Source organism: Globicephala melas, chromosome 10 (assembly GCF_963455315.2).
Source record: "Globicephala melas chromosome 10, mGloMel1.2, whole genome shotgun sequence".
Lineage (NCBI taxonomy): Eukaryota > Metazoa > Chordata > Mammalia > Artiodactyla > Delphinidae > Globicephala > Globicephala melas.
The window spans coordinates 63,002,773-63,018,227 of NC_083323.1; the positions used below are offsets into that span (position 1 = coordinate 63,002,773).

The following is a 15,455-nucleotide window of genomic DNA, read 5'->3' on the forward strand; positions in this document are numbered from 1 at the left end:
CTGCCCCAAAGCCCACCCAGCCCAGCCGCACTGACCACGTTGACCTTGAAGGCGTGTAGCAGGTCGAAGGGCAGCGCTGCAATGACATCCAGCAGGAACCAGGTGCTAACGTAGTGGAGGCAAATGGACTTTGGGGCAAACACCACCTGGCCCGACTTGGACACGAACGTGGTGCGGAAATTCAGCACAATGTCTGGGGGAAGTTGGGGCGGGAGTCAGCACCGGTGGGGAGGAGCCACATTTTCCTGGGCACCTGCTCAGTGTGTAACACTGTCCTGGGCCCTTTACCTGCATTGTCTTAGTTTTCGTAGTAAGCCAGAGGGTGGATACTGTGCCTATGTGATGGAGGGAGAAACCAGCTTGGAGAGGCTATGACTAGCTCAGGGCCAAGTAACCCATTAGTGATGAAGACATATTCGGAGCCTAGGTCTGATTTCAAGGCCCACAGGTCATAAACGGGGGAGGGCAAGGGGGACACTGGGGGGCAGTAGAAGCCATGCAGAGTATCCCCATCAAAGCCCGGGGGGTCACTGGCCCAGGGAGGGGTGGGAGGCACAGAGCACACATACCAAGAATGAAGAGGACCTCCACGGCCAGGTCGCAGACGCTGGGAGGGCCACGGGCGGCACTGGGCTCCCGGGCTGTGCTCACGCACACGCTGTAGGGCACGGTGACAGCCACGTAGAGGGTGGCGAGCAGGATGAAGCCGTCCCAAGTGGCCCTCAGTGCCCCACAGTGCAGCAGGATGAAGGGCGACTTCCGGATGGCAGCGACTTTGTACTCGGGCAAATTTGGCTTCTCTCCAAACACCCCCTGAATGAGAGGCAGGGCAGGTCCAGGCAGGGAGAACAGGAAATTGGCACAGACTGAGTTTGGATGGGGTCTGGGACAGGCATCTGCCTCCTTTCTCTCCCTGCATTCTCAGAACGACCTCTGACACAGGCATCAGAGTCCCCTTGTTATAGATCAGAAGACTGAGGATTGGTGAGCTCAAGTGACTTAGGTGAGGTCACACAGCTGCTTAGGGGAGGAGCCAAGATTGAGCCAGGGCCCACCTGACTCCAGGGCCAAAACTCTCCGCCATACCTTCGACAGATGAGGCATGTGACATTCTCACCACAAGCCCCAAAGTGCTGGTGGGGCCTGAGTAGCCCCCTGGACATTCTCTCTGTGGTGGGCTTGGTTCCCCTTCTCCATCTCCTCAACCGGCCCCTACCCTGCCCCACCCCCCAAACACACGCCCTAGCTCCAATCCACCTTATTGAGCTTGTGCTTGCCCTTGGGCTGCTTCTGCAGGTGCCCAGACAGGTGGTAGAGCACAGCCCGGCTCCGTCGCCGGTTGGCATTGAAGCCTTTGGACCCTGCCCGGCCATATCGGCGTCGGCCACCACCTGCAAAAGAAGAGGGGCGGGAGAGAATGATGGGCGAAGCGCTCACACGCCTCAGTCCAGGGGCTTGCGGGTAGGACACCAGTTGCTGGCCCACGGGCTGGTCCGGCTCACTGCCTAGTTAGTCTATTTAGAGCTGGGGGCACCAGCGTTTCTCACTTCCTGGGGTCACTGGCCAACACCAGCAACGGGCAGTCCTGGGGGTGCTTACAGACACTCCCCCCAGTGCCTGCTTCTAGGAGAAGGAGGTTTGGATCCAGGCAAGAGAGGAACACCACAGGGAAAGGCCTGAGAGAGGGGAGTGGGAGGTAGTTCCCAGGGTGGGGGAGTGCAGAGCTAGCAGGAGGCCATTGGGCAGAGTCGAGGCCACCCAGGGCTGGGGGTGGGGGCTGGGGAACAGAGAGTACCCCCAACACCCCCAAATGGCAAAGAGGCCTTGGAGCAGCTTCTGATGACAGCTTTGTGAGCTGTCCAAAGGCCACCCCCGGCCCTTAGAGGATGCAAGAGGGGAAAGACCACAAGGACTTAAAAGAGGGCCTTGGCCAGGGCTCCCCAGACAGGTTTGCATGAGGACAAGGAACCAGGTGGGTCTGTGCTCAGCCTCACTAATTGGTGGGAAAATGGTACTTCACGGGCACTAGTGGAATTTGTTTCTTTCAGTTTCTTAGTAAAGTTGACTTTGAAAGTCCAACTTTGTCTCCACAAGCTCTCCGTACCTGGGCCTGGGGAGATGAGAGCAGCACAGGCTCCTCGGCCAGCAGAGCGGGAGTCCGCGAGTGCAGGCGGGGTGGGGGGCCCACAATGGCCCCGCCGAGGCTTGAGGTACCCAACACCCCAGCCGCAGCAGCCAAGTCGGCAGCCCCACAGGCACCCACCTGTCTCCTTCCAGCTGTCGGGGCCCCCTCGGTTCTTGGTATCACTGATGTCCTTGTGAGAGACCAGGAAGAGGGCCACCTCCCCTTTCTCATTCTTTATGGGTATCACATCCAGGAGACACCAGAACGGGAGCCCTGGGCACAAAGACAGACTCAGCCCAGCTCCCATTCTCCGTCCGAGGCAAGGTGACAGAGGGGCCATTGACACCCCTGGTCAAGGCACATGCCAGCTCCACTTAGGACACTTAGACTCGATCCAACAGGGCGGGGGAAGGCAAGGGAGAGCAGAGACGACAGTCAGACATGTGTGTTCATAGATCTGTCCTGCTAAGTAAGATGGGGACATTTTTCTGCTGGGGTGGGAAATCCAAGATGGGAAATTGAGTACCAGCTGAGATTGGGGTGAGGACCGAAGAAAGGAGGGGCCAGGAACAAGAGGAGGGGTGGAGAAAGAGGAGAGGGGAATGTAGGAAGATGGGATGAGATGGGGAGATGGAGAAGATGGGATTGGAAAGGAGGGACTGTGGATGGGGTGGGTACCAGGCTGGGTGAGACCGCGAAAGTAAGGCAGGTTGGCCAGGCGGCCCCTCACCGCTCTTCCGGTACAGGATCAGCTCGGCCTTGAACTCCTTGTGCTCATCCAGGGCCTTGCGGATCTGTTGGCGGACGAGCTCACTGGTGTCTGGCCCATAGAGGAAGGAGCAGGCACAGCCCCGCTGCATGACCTCGGCCCGGGAGAAACCCGTGAGGTCGCAGAAGCCATCAGAGCAGTAGACCACAGGGAAGAGCCCCGCCACCTGGGCGTTGCCCAGCACGAAGTTACTATCTGCAAGAGAGCACCCCTCAGAGGAGGTGTGGGGTGAAGGGGCACAGGGTCTACAACCCCTCCTTTCCCAATTGCCTGCAATCAAAGGGTAGGTGTTACAAATCCCAGGAATCCTGTGTGTGAGTGTTTGGGATGGGGGGTTGGGGGAGGGTTAGGACAGGAGCTGTTTATGAACAGGAATTAGAGTGTCACCTGTGTGTCGGTGCCCTGCAAGGTCCCACTCCTAGCATCGTGTGTATAAGTGCATTCAAGAATTGGCATGTGTGAGCCCTGAGGTTGGTGAATGCAGCCCCGTGTGGGTACTGTGCCCTCTGGAGTGTGACCTGAGCAGCTTGGGGTAAGGGGTGGGGTTAGGGATATCCAAAGGAGGACTGCAGGACCAGTTCTAGGCCAGCCTCAGCCCCCCTCCCCCCGCCCCGCCAGCTTCTGCCAGGTTCACTCACCAGCCAGGTACTCGGGTTGGCTATTTGGCTCCTCCCACCGAGACACACTTGGACGGAGAGGCAATCCAAGCCACCATCTATTCTGCACTCTGTTTGAGCCCCAGTTGCCTGAGCCCCTGGCTCAGGAATTAGTGAATGTGATCCACAATGGGGGTGTAAGAACGGTAGCTGAGCTCTGGCAGCCTGGAGCCAGGAGTGTATTGGGTAGTGGGGGGCGCTGAATCAGCAGGCTGCGGGAGCCAAGTGCAGGCAAAGCAGATGGAGAAGCCTGGGGTGGGGATGGTCTCAGAGATGGGCTTCCACCCCTATCAGGAACCAGAGACAGAGGCAGAGAGCTGGGAAGCCCCACTGGGGGTGAGTTTGAAGGAGGAGGAGAAGGGAGGGGGCTTTCACGACTTTCCCAGTGCTCAGAGCCCCGGAAAGCCAGGATCCAGAAGCTCTGGTCACCTTCTCCAAACTTCCCCAGTCTTAGTGGGAGTCCCCAAACCTATCCTTTTGGGACTAGAGGGCTCAGTGGGTTTAGGCTGGTGGGTTTAGGTGGTGAGGTGAGGTTGGACTAACAGTGCTCTCCTGAGTCCCGCCTACTCTATCTTGGTTTGCAAACCTCTTTTCTAAACCTGTTTTTTTAGCCTCTAGGCTGTCCCTCGAGCACCGCTTCCTTGCCTCACTTCCCAACCCGCCAGTTCGAGGGTAGTCTCGGTGGGATAGCGCCAGACGCAGGGATGGGATAGGTTACACCGACTAGGTCGGGGTTCGCGACCCCAGGAACAGACGACATGACCGGCCCCCAAACCCAGAGAGTTCTAGCCATTTTGCCTGGCCCGGGGCAGTGTTGACTCTGAATTTTTCGGAAACGGCGTCTGGAAGGAGACGGTGGTCCCAGCTAAAAGTGGGGCTCGGGGAAGAGAGGGCGAGAGCAGGAGGGCTCCAGGCTGAGGTGTCTGGGTGCAGGACTGACGGGAACACTGGCCAGGGACAGCTGGTCCGGGAGCCAGTGGGGCGAGGGTCGGGACTCACGCGTGCCGTCGAAGCGCGTGGCGATGGTGTCCAGGAAGGTGTTCTGCGGCGCCAGGAGTCCCCGCATGGCCGGCATCTTAGGCGGCTGTGGCCGCCTGCCCCATCCCTCCGGGGCGAGGGGGCTCAGCGCCGGGGGAGGGCGCCCAACTCGGCCGCCCCCCGCCGGGCCCCGCGCCCCCTAGCGCAGCCGTCGGGGGGCAATGCCCACCCCGGACTCGCAGGTCCCGCCAGCCGCCCGCGCGCAAGGGGGCGTCCCCGCCGTCGGGGCCCGGAGCATGGCGCGCGGCTCCTCGCGCCCTGGCCGCCCACGATTCCCGGACTCCCGGCTCCGCGCCCTCTGTGCTCTCAGCACCTTCGGCTCGAGGTGGCTGCAGCAGCGGCTCCCGTTTCGGCTGCGGGTCGGCTCCGGCTCGGGCTCCGCTGGGCACCAGATCCCCGCAGCTACCTCCTTCTGTCGGGGAGAAGCGGCAGCCTCCCTCCCTCCCTCCGGCGCCCGCAGCCAGCACCGGGGTAACCATGGAGACGGGGCACACCCAGGCAGGGCTGCCTCCTTAAAGGGACAGGCCTCCCGCCGAGGGATTCCCCCCTCCCCTCGGGACCTCGTGGGGGCAGGGGAAGCGGCGCCCTCCCTCCCTCCCAGCGCCACGCAGGCCGCCCGGGCCACCCCGAGCCGCCCCGCCCGCCCCTCGGAGAACGACGGGCAAGCGCCTGGTCCCGCTCGGGCAGACTCAGCCGCAGGGGCGAGGCGTCTTTCTCTGCAGCATGGGGGTTCTCAGAGAGCCTGGCAGCCTCTCCTCCCCCGGAGGGACCTGAGGAGAGCTCAGGCGGGGGATGAGCGGGGGGTGCGTGGTTTAGAAGATTTCCCCTAAGAAAAATGTAATGGGAAAGGGGGCTGGGCCAGCAGGTGGAGGTGGTGAAGACCGGTGGTTGGCGGAGGTTGGGGCAGGGGAAGTCTAAAAGGAGATTTGGGGGAGGGGGTTTAAACCCAGCTTTTAGGCATCCAAGCCTTTCTTAGCCTCAACTTGACCCTCCAGGGAATGGATCGATCCGTCACTAAGCGACGCCGCGGCTGGCTGGAGCTGCCAGGAAATAGGAGGGTGGGTAGTCCTGGAAATAGGGTTTAGACGACGCTCTCCGTGTGTGCCCGGGAGGTGGAGGGGTGGAAAGTGGAAATGAGGTGTGTGGGGATGGGGGCGCCCCAGATCCTTTGTCTTGCCCCTGTGTTTCTCTCTGTCCCCCTTTGCCGCTTCCAGGCTGCGCTGAAGGGTCAGGTTGCAAATACAGGCAGGGTACAGTAGATGTCAGACGCCGGGGGAAACTTCCTAACCGTGCGCTAGTGGGTCTTTGCGGGCGGGGAATGAGAGCACCGAGTCTCCGCTGCCCCTAGCGCCTTTAGTCCTAGAGAACTAGGCTCTGCGCTGAAGAGGGAGCGGGGGCTGCAGGGACCCCCACCTCCAGCGAGGGGGTGGGGAGGAGGGGCCGGCGGGCGGTGCGGAGCCGGGCCCTGGGCGGCAGTCTCTCACTGGTCTCCAGCGCTGCGTCGGTCCCAGCAGCCTCGCGTTGCCAGCGCCGCTCCTCCTCCCTCCCACGATTTGCCAGCGAGCGCGGCTACCGCCCGCGCCCAGAGGAACCGCCGTGGCCAAAACAGCAATTTGTTCCCGAACGAGTGATGCGGAAGGCTCAGCGCCCCCACCCCTCTAGGAGACACAACCGTAGTCAGCAGCATCGGAAAGGAAGGAGTGTCACCCGCTCCACCCACCCCTCATCTGTGACAAGGGCCAAAGCCCCAGGCACCTGTATTAAAATGAGCTGGTGCTTGGGCAGGAAGAAGAGGAAGCGTCCCCCTCCCCCCAGTCCCCAGCGTCCCACTCTCTCACATGGGTCCAGGGCTGCACAGTAACCCCTCCCCCAACGACTCATCTTTGCCCCTCCAGGCGACGTTCAAGCGCACTGCTGAGGAGCGGGTGCAGTTTAGGAATCGGCTCACCTTGAGAGAAAGGATGAGGCTATGAGGGAAAGCACCCAACTTGAGAACCAGGCTACTTACCCAGGTTCGAATATAGTTCTGCCACTTGCTGTTGTGATTTTCCTTGCATGACTCAATTTTCTCCTCTGTGAAACGGGAACAATAACTACCTCAGAGGGTTGTTAGGAGGATTAAAAGATTAAAGGATGTAGAACAGCGTGTGACATTTGCAACATGTAAATATTATCTGATTTTGGATCTTATGGGAGCCCTGAGAAACATGCAGAGTAGATGCTACTTCCTCTCCATCTCACAAATGAGTAAACAGAGGCAGAGAGAGAGGAGAGACTCGCTCAAGGTAACCAAGGTGGTAAGTGGCTAAGGTTCCAACCCTGACACACTCCCAACCCCAGGTCCAGAGTCTGCCTCACTCCAGCATAGCTGGCTCCCACTGTGAGGACTCAGAAACAACCCCAGGCTAGCTGTGTGGCACTCACAAGGACTGGTCATCTGGCGTGTGCATCAGATCCAGATGACCCTCCCGTGGAAGCCCAAGTACTCAGACTTTCAGTCTTCAATCTCCTCCGCCTGTGCTGGTTTTGAACATCAAGCCAAACCATATGCTTTGGGTCAGGGTGAGCAGGCGGTAGACAGAATACGTGGGGTGCCCCAAAGAACTACCATAGCTGAGATCGACTTGGTGTCAAAGCACTGTGCTAAGTGCTTTCCTTAGATTATCCGGTTAACCTTTATCATAACTCTGTGAGGTAGTCACTGTTATAATTGCCAATTTACAGGTGAAAACATCGAGGCGGAGAGGTTAAGATGCACTGCCTCCTCCAGAAGCTCCAGGCACAATGCCTGTGTCACTGTTTTGGTGCTCTGGTCCCCATTTCTGGGAGAAGAAAATATACTAACGTTTATTGAATGTCATGATCACTCTTCTTATCACAGAATGAAACAGCAATGTTTTGGGCTTTAAACTGCTTCCCCCATTGCCCTTCAAAGAATTTGTGTGAAAGTGTGTATGGGGTAGAGATGCAGACACTGACCCTTTGCTTTGGCCTGGCCTGATTTAAGGTGCCTTTTCCGTCTAGATGAGTGTCTAGATCTCAACCCACTTCACTCTTTCACTTTACCTAGTCCCTCAGGTCTTCCTGCCAGACCTGGCTTATGGTGAGTTCCTTGCCTCCTCCTTCCACCCCCACAACCCCCGCACCCACCCCCCATGCACGCGTGCACACGCGCGCACACACACACACACACACACGCGTGTAGACAACAGGGCACGGCAGGGTGTGTGTGGGGAGGTTAGGGGCCACTGGGCTCCCCACTATAATCTCCTCTTCTTCTCCCCTTTCCCCAGTTCTTGACTCACTGGCCACAGTGGGGAGTCACAGGGAAGGGAAGGTTGAGAAGGAGCCCTGTTCAGAGATAGCTCAGAGCCATTGTCAACAAGGAGAAACTCAGGAGGCTGCGTTTTGGAGCTGCCGTGGGAGGCCTGTGGGAGTATTATCTACAAAAGGAACAAGGAGAGAGAGGAGGGAAGAGCAAAGCAAGAAAAAACCGCTCAAGACACAAAAGATGGAAAAAGCCCCCCTCCCAAGTGCAGGCGGAGTCAGTTGCTGTGTGCAGCCGGTGAGAACAGGTGGCTGTCGAGGAACAGAGTCCAGGGCCCCTCCCGTCTCCTCTCCTCTTCCTACTCTCTCCACCCTCATTCCTGGAGGTCCCCAGGTCTGTCTCTCCTTCTCAGGCTGTGTGGTGTGGTGGGGAATCTCAGGCTTTCAAGTCAAACTAGTCTAGGTTTCAATTCTAGCTCTGCCACTGTGTGACCCTGGGCAGGGATGGGGGACGGGCGCTCATCTCGAAGAGCATTAGTTCCTTCATTTGTGAAATGATCCTTTCTCAGAGGATTGTGGAGAGAGTGAGATGAGCTTAGTAAGTGGTTGTGATTGTTATTGAGAGTCCCCCCGAGCACTTGTCCTGCCCCTGGGTGCTGGGACCCCAGAAATGAGCTCAGCATGAAGCCTCGCTGAAGGTTCCCCATTCCCACCAAAACAAACACACCATTTTGGAATACTCTGAGGCCTCCAGTACTTGGCCGCCCCTCAGCTGTCTCATTCTAGGCCATGCCTTTTCTTTTAGTGGAGGATCCTAGCTAGTGTGAGGAAACCACAGTAAACTTTCTAAAAGGGAATCCTGGATAAGCTATTGTATATCGCATGGCTAGTTAAGTGTAGGAAAGAGATCTGAACCGGGAGTTAACTAGGTTGACAGCGGTTTGCTACCGCGCCACAACGCTGGGGTGCCTTGTCCTATCCTTCGGTAAACAGCCTATTAAAAGGGGACGGTGTGGTCGTTTTGATGAGTGCCCACTGTGAACAGCCACAGGACTTCAGGCCGTGGGGATACGCTGCAGTCGATCGTGGGCCCCACCTGCCGGAAGGCCAGTTTACCAGTCCTGCCTGCAGTCAGCAAGGGAGGGAGTCTGAGAAATCTTCTCAGTCTCTCAACCTGCGTGTTCTAGCAGCACCAGAAAATGGGTTTGTCTGAAATCTAGTTACAGAGAAAGCCTAACTGGGTTAAGTTGAAGAGAGACATAAAAAGGAGACCTGACTTCTCCCTGGGGAATCAGAGTGGGTGGTATTTGTTCCTGCTGTTTTGACGGCTGTGAAGGGGCGGGGGGGGGGTGTGTGTGTGTGCTGGAGAACAGTTTTGCTGGTGGTGGTGATGGTGCGTGAGTTTCCTCACCCAGAAAAATCCTCAGATAGCGGTTCCCCTTGGTAGGGAGTCACAGACTAGAAACAAAATTCCCTCAGCACCTGTATGGAAACGATGTTCCCTGGCTCTCCTCGGACTCTGCCACAGCCTTGCTCCCTGTTTGCCCATGTTGGTGCCGTCAGCATCAGGCCTGTGCCACCCAAAGAGCTCAGAAACGGGAGTGGGGGTGGCTTCCTGACAGTTGTCAGGACAAGAGGGCACAGAGCTCACCATGCTGGGGGGATCTGCACTCAGAAGAGAAAAGCGGCAGCAGGAATAGGGTGACTGAAGCATTACTTTTTTATTTTTGGTTAATTTCTCGTTCTATTTTGTTGGTTATTTTTGGTTTTATTTTTATTTTTGGTTAATTAGGTCTGTAAGGCTGGAGATCAGGGAAGTCCTTCATGCACTTTTTAACAGGGCACGAGAGACAGAAAAGTAAAGGAGTTATGGCGAGTGAACGTTGAACTAGTCACAGGTTAGCTTGGACACCAGGGTACTGTTGTCAGCACCTGCTTGACACCTACCTTACCACTCCATGAAGTAGTTACCAGTCTCCACTTCCCAGTTCAAGAAGAGGTTCAAAGATGTTACGTTATTTGCCCAAGGTTAGTTGGTCACATAGCTACCAAGTTGTGAAGCCAGAATTAAAATCCAAGTATCGGTCTCAAAAGTCCAGGGTCTTTCTACTCTACCACACTGCCCAGCCACCAGCCCCTGCTGAGCTCTAAGAGCTCTAGTTCCTTCACCTGCAAAGGGGTTGAGGAAAGAGCTGGAACCATTTATCTTTCCCTCAGAACTCAGCACAGTGCCTGGCACCCAGCAGGTGCCTCAGTGTTTGAAGCAAAGAATGTGCACAGGTGGCTAAAGCCACCAGAAGTCCAGCTTGGCTGACTTTACGGTATGATGTTCTGCTACCAGCATTATGGTCTGGTACTCTGAACTGGTTAAAATAGTGACAAAACAGCTCCTTGTATCAGTTGCTGACCTTCAAACATGTGCCATCTCGGATACCCATTTCTTCCATTAAGTGTGCTTCCGTACGCATATCATCCTCTCCAGGTGGGATGAATCCTGTAGATCAAGCAAGACAAACCCTCATTTTGTTAGGTCAAATGGCAGGATTTCCAAGGGCAACAAGCCATTACTCTACTGACCTTCCCCAAAGCAGAGGTTCACAGATTGATAACCATGTGTCCTGGCTTTTCTAGGCCACTCCCAACCTAAAGTAGTTTATCCTGTTGTTTCCCATACATACATTCATACTCACAAGACTGTACCCTGGTTTGCGATTCTGAAATACGAGGTCACCCTGTCTATAAACCACTGAGCAAATGCCTGATCACCACTCGTATGGTTCAAGTTCAAGCACAGGCCCTGCGAGCAGTGCTTCTCCATCATACTCACAGAAGACAGCAAGGCTCTTTCATGCAAGACTATTACCTTGTACTCTTTTATCTGTATGTGTCAGTTGCCCCAACTAGTTTATCAGCCCCACAGAGGGCTGTGTTTTAGTTATCTTTCTCTCTCCTTAGCTTCCAGCTCAGCAGCTGTACAAAGCACTCCCAAACACTGTTGGTGAGAATCCATGCACCTTTTAAGAGTACTTTATCAATACCTGTATGAGCCAACAACTCCACTCCTAGGAACTGATCCTAAAGGTACACTCTCACATGTAACGAGTGATGTATGTATTATATTGACGAAATATGCTCATTTCATCAATACACATAATAGCAAAAAACTGAAAATCATCATTAGGGACTGGTAAAACTAATCATGATACATTTATACAATGGGATACTATGCAGCCATAGAAAGAACAAGGTACATTTACGTATACTGACATGGAAAGAGGTCTAAGCAGCATACATTCTTCTGATATATGTATATAAATACAGAAAACCTCTGGAGGGATAAACAAGAAACTTAACAGTGGTTGCCTCTGGGGAGGGAATAAATAGTCCAGAGTGGGATGGAGGCTTACTTTTCATCATATATCCTTTTGAACTATTTTTTTTAAAACCATTTACATATATTGATTTTTCTTCAAACCAAACAAAAACTAGTTATAAAAAGTGAGGACAGGGACTTCCCTGGTGGCGCAGTGGATAAGACTCTGTGCTCCCAACGCAGGGGGCCCAGGTTTGATCCCTGGTCCGGGAACTGGATCCCACATGCATGCCGCAACTAAGAGTTTGCATGCCACAACTAAGGAGCCTGTGTGCTGCAAGTAAGACCCGGTGCAACCAAATGAATAAATAAATACTTTAAAAAAAAAAAAGTGAGGACAAGTTAAAAAAAAAGCAAATTGCTTAGGAATACACATAATATAATTTCCATTTATGTAAAAGAAAGAAAAAACATATTTGCATGTTTGGATTTAGAAAATTTGTGAAAAGATAAACAAGAAACTTATCAGTGATTTCTTCTAGGGAGTGGGACAAGGTAGGGGAGTATTTTTCACTTTCACATCATGTATCCTTTTGTACCTTTAACAAAATTAGCCTGTATTACTTTTTTAAAAAGTGAATTTAAGAAACTGCCGCAAATAAGGGGCCTACGGAATATTTGATGTTCATAATGAGGCCACGCTAATTTAAATTTTCTCTCTCAAGTGGCACATAACTGACAAAGGTAAACCTGAAGTTTCAATCTTATCTCTCAGGCTGGGAAAGGACAGGACATTGATCTCTAAGAGGAAATGGAAAGGGAAGGAGAAATGATGGTTAGGAAGGTTGTCTCTGAACACACAGCAGGAACTGCCCAGGGTACAGAGCCTCCCTCCTCTTGGAAGGAAGAGCTGTTGTGGGGAGCAAAGAATGAGCTGCACAGTTCAAACTTAACGTAAATCTCATTTCTCTTCACTGAAGAAAGTCAAATGGCAAATTTAGGAGAATATCTACAACGTGAGATCCTAAATGAATTATGGTTTAGACATATCTAAAAAAAAGGTTGTAGGATGCATACAGTATGCTCCCTTTTTTGTAAAAAACAAAACAAAAAATTAAAAGCCTATATATCAGGCTTCTCTGGTGGTACAGTAGTTGGGAATCCGCCTGCCAAGGCAGGGGACACAGGTTTGAGCCCTGGTCTGGGACGATCCCACATGCCGCGGAGCAACTAAGCCCGTGCACCACAGCTACTGAGCCTGTGCTCTAGAGCCTGCGAGCCACAACTACTGAGCCCACGTGCCACAACTACTGAGCCCATGTGCCACAACTACTGAAGCCCACACGCCTAGAGGCCGTGCTCCACAACAAGAGAAGCCACCGCAGTGAGAAGCCTGCATACCACAAGGAAGACCCAACACAGCCAAAAATAAATAAATTTATTTTTAAAAAAGCCTACATATCTATGTGTATAAGCACATATATGCTTTGAAAAGGTTTATAAGGATATATGCCAAATTATTAACAGTTATTACCCCTGAGGAACAGAATGAAAAAGTGGAAAACTAACTTTTTCCTTTTATATTTCTGTATTATTTGATATTTTAAATGCTACTTTTGTAATTAAAAACAATGTGTAAAAAAAAAGTCATAATTTTCAAACTTTTTGTGGTCATAGAAAAAGTCTTCAAATATTTTTCTATAAGGAGATTTTAACTTCAACTTCAAGGCAGTTTTGACAAACATGTGGCTTCCCATCTGTTTAGGTGGTTAAATACAGTCTTACCTGGATACGGGCATAGACCTCATAATTCTTCAAGGCCACTTCAATCTCTGGATTTCCTATAAAGTGTAGGTAAGCAATTAATCAGAAAAGCAGGGCTTTTTCCTGATACAGCAGGCTGATGGTGATGTTGGATAAATTCCCCCAAATGAGGTGGCCAGCCCCTTAGAAAATGGCTTCCTAGTACTCCTTGACTATTGTTTTCTTTACTGAAAGACACACACACACACACACACACACACACACACACACACACACACTTTTTCTCTCTTTCTTTCTCAATCTGTGCAGCCAACCTGAACCCTGGCAGCTCAACTTCAGCCAAAGAGCTAGGGGAAGCCCTGAGGCAGCTAAGTGTTCTGCACCACTGCCACTTACAGCCTGGGCTTCAGCCTTGAGAGAACAAATGCTGGGGAAGAAAAAGCTCTGCTGTTATTAAATCATAGAGGCTGGGGTGGGTGTGGCACTCTGGCACCAGCACCGCCTGCTACATGCAGGAACCCCGTTACATTGTGATATCCACTACTCCTGTGAAGGGACAGGCAGTGGAAGACCGGGGTGTGGACAGAACCTTTGGTTGCCTGGGTGAGCTGTTGGCAGCTGTGGGTTTTCTGAACTGGTAGGCTCTCCTTCAGAAAGTCACCATTCCCTCTCCTACAGACCTCTTCCCAAGAGGAACCGCTGCATCTGCTCATCCTGGCTTTTACATTTCATTTGGTTCTGAAGGTAAGCAGTGGACAAATGACTTAGGAATTGGACACCCTCATTTAAGCCCCGAACAAGCTGTTCGAGTGACTTCTACCCCATGAGGCCCAAAGAAAAAGAGATAATGAAATGAAGTCACTTCCTGCTGTGAAACAAACGTGGGACCGTTTATGCAGTTGTTTTTATTTATTCAACTCTAAAGATTGACAGAGGCAATTTTTTGATGGTTAACACCTTAGATTAACACAAATTATATTGCTATAAATTTGGTTCAGGGTCAGAATAGGAATCAGGAAAGAGGGAGAACAACAACAAAAATCTTCAAACACTGAACGAAGAAAGACTTTTTTTTCCTTTAATTAAATGCTACTTTCCCATAGACTTCCCTAGACTGGTTTGCAGTCTAAGGTAATAGGAAACAAGGCTGGGGCATTTGGAAGAAACTGCAGGCTAAGCTATGGTGCCAAGCAAGAGGCTGAAACCCCGATCTGAGTGTCAATCTCAGGCACGTTCTGGGAGCACAGGCAGATTCTCAAATGTTTCCTAGTGTTCTTTCCTTTTCACCCGTTCAGTTTCCCCTTCTCTGGCTAACCCAGGACAGTACACAACCCCCTCATTGCCTCCCTTGGTCACGCTGTTGTTTACAGGGAACCTGACTGGCAAGCGTGGCTTCTGCTTAGACTGGAAAGGCAGCAAGACCAGCTGCCTGACCCATCTCCTCCTGAAAGCCTGGACAGTAGGGGTTGCTGAGGAAGGCCTCTTCAGGCCCCTGAAAGGCCTGCGGTACTGGGAAGAACACTGCGTACCCTTGGGAAACCTGGCAACAGGTGCCGGTGACTCCTGGGGGAAATGAACAGTCAGAATCAATCCATATCACTGGGAAAGGTCAAGGGAAAAAACAGCTTCCCTTCCAAAAAAAAAATGGTAAAGCGGAAATGAGGAGAGAAGAACCAAAATATTTAGAATGGCATCAAAAGTGAAGGCGCAAACTTCTTTCTGTCATTAAGTCTAACTACAAGTTTCCGAAAGTCCAGTTACCAAGTTGAATTGTGTGGGATAGAAGAGACAGGCCAGCTGGAATCTCCCTCAAGAGTTCACGGCTTCAGGCTGAGAGGTCCTGGGTTTGCGCTGGGGGAGCCCCTTTTTGAATGAGGGCTTGGGTGGGCCGGGCTCCATGCTGGCTCCAATTCCATTGGTCCCTGCAGAGTGAGTCTGGCCCCGTTCACTAGTGTTTCCTGGCGCCTGGGATGGAGCGCTCTGGTACCTGGAACCAGATGAATACCACGAGCTGTTTCTGTAACGACCCCCACTGTCATGTCGTCCTTGGTTCGTGGGGTCATTGGACTTTGGGCCTTGTGGCCTGTAGCCTTGTCCTCCGCGTCTGTTCCCCGGCAATACCTAAGGATAAAAGAAGACAATGTTCAGAGCACTGTGGCGTTAGGGCACCCCGTTTGCTCCAGTTCAGTTTATTGAGGAGTATTCTGAAAGCCTAATAGCGGTATCCCAGGCTTGGGACTCAGTTCTCTCTTAAAACCCACAGAGTTTGATCAGCCAATCCAATCTAGACACTAATCAGAATTAATAAATCATTCACTATTTACCCCCTGGCTTTCAGCCCTATGCTCTTCTCCACTGAAGAGCTTTTCTTTAGCTGGGCAGAAAAGGAGGAAAGAGCATCCTCTGAGGTTGTTACAAGCCCTCAGCTGGGCAAGTATCTTATCACGCGTCTGAATTTTGTAGATCATAAGCCATTTGTAAAGATAATGAACATCTGGAATAATAGAATAAACATCACTATGA

The 15,455-nt window shown here is 52.6% G+C and overlaps 2 protein-coding genes across 6 annotated transcripts in view; both read right to left on the reverse strand.

Annotated features, from left to right (window-relative positions):
• The window catches only part of KCNH3 (potassium voltage-gated channel subfamily H member 3), a 19,233-nt gene extending 14,059 nt beyond the window's left edge, over positions 1-5,174 (reverse strand). For 2 of the 4 annotated variants that reach the window (XR_009565324.1, XM_030835159.2), the window contains exons 1-6: positions 4,550-5,174; positions 2,856-3,089; positions 2,264-2,398; positions 1,258-1,391; positions 570-813; positions 36-193 (exon numbers count right to left, since the gene is read on the reverse strand). Coding sequence is in view for 3 of the 4 variants with exons in the window: in XM_030835159.2 (XP_030691019.2) it covers positions 36-193; positions 570-813; positions 1,258-1,391; positions 2,264-2,398; positions 2,856-3,089; positions 4,550-4,625 (981 nt within the window). In the remaining variant the exon portion in view is untranslated. The other 2 variants (XM_060305608.1, XM_030835160.2) reach the window with 2 other exon arrangements.
• A 4,992-nt stretch (positions 5,175-10,166) lies between these two features.
• SPATS2 (spermatogenesis associated serine rich 2) overlaps positions 10,167-15,455 on the reverse strand; it is a 138,935-nt gene continuing 133,646 nt past the window's right edge. Inside the window, exons 13-15 of one of the 2 annotated variants that reach the window (XR_009565512.2) lie at positions 14,694-15,053; positions 12,954-13,009; positions 10,167-10,349 (exon numbers count right to left, since the gene is read on the reverse strand). Coding sequence is in view for 1 of the 2 variants with exons in the window: in XM_030835165.2 (XP_030691025.1) it covers positions 14,742-15,053 (312 nt within the window). In the remaining variant the exon portion in view is untranslated. Of the gene's footprint in view, positions 10,350-12,953; positions 13,010-13,823; positions 15,054-15,455 lie in introns of those variants that run through there. The other variant, XM_030835165.2, reaches the window with a different exon arrangement.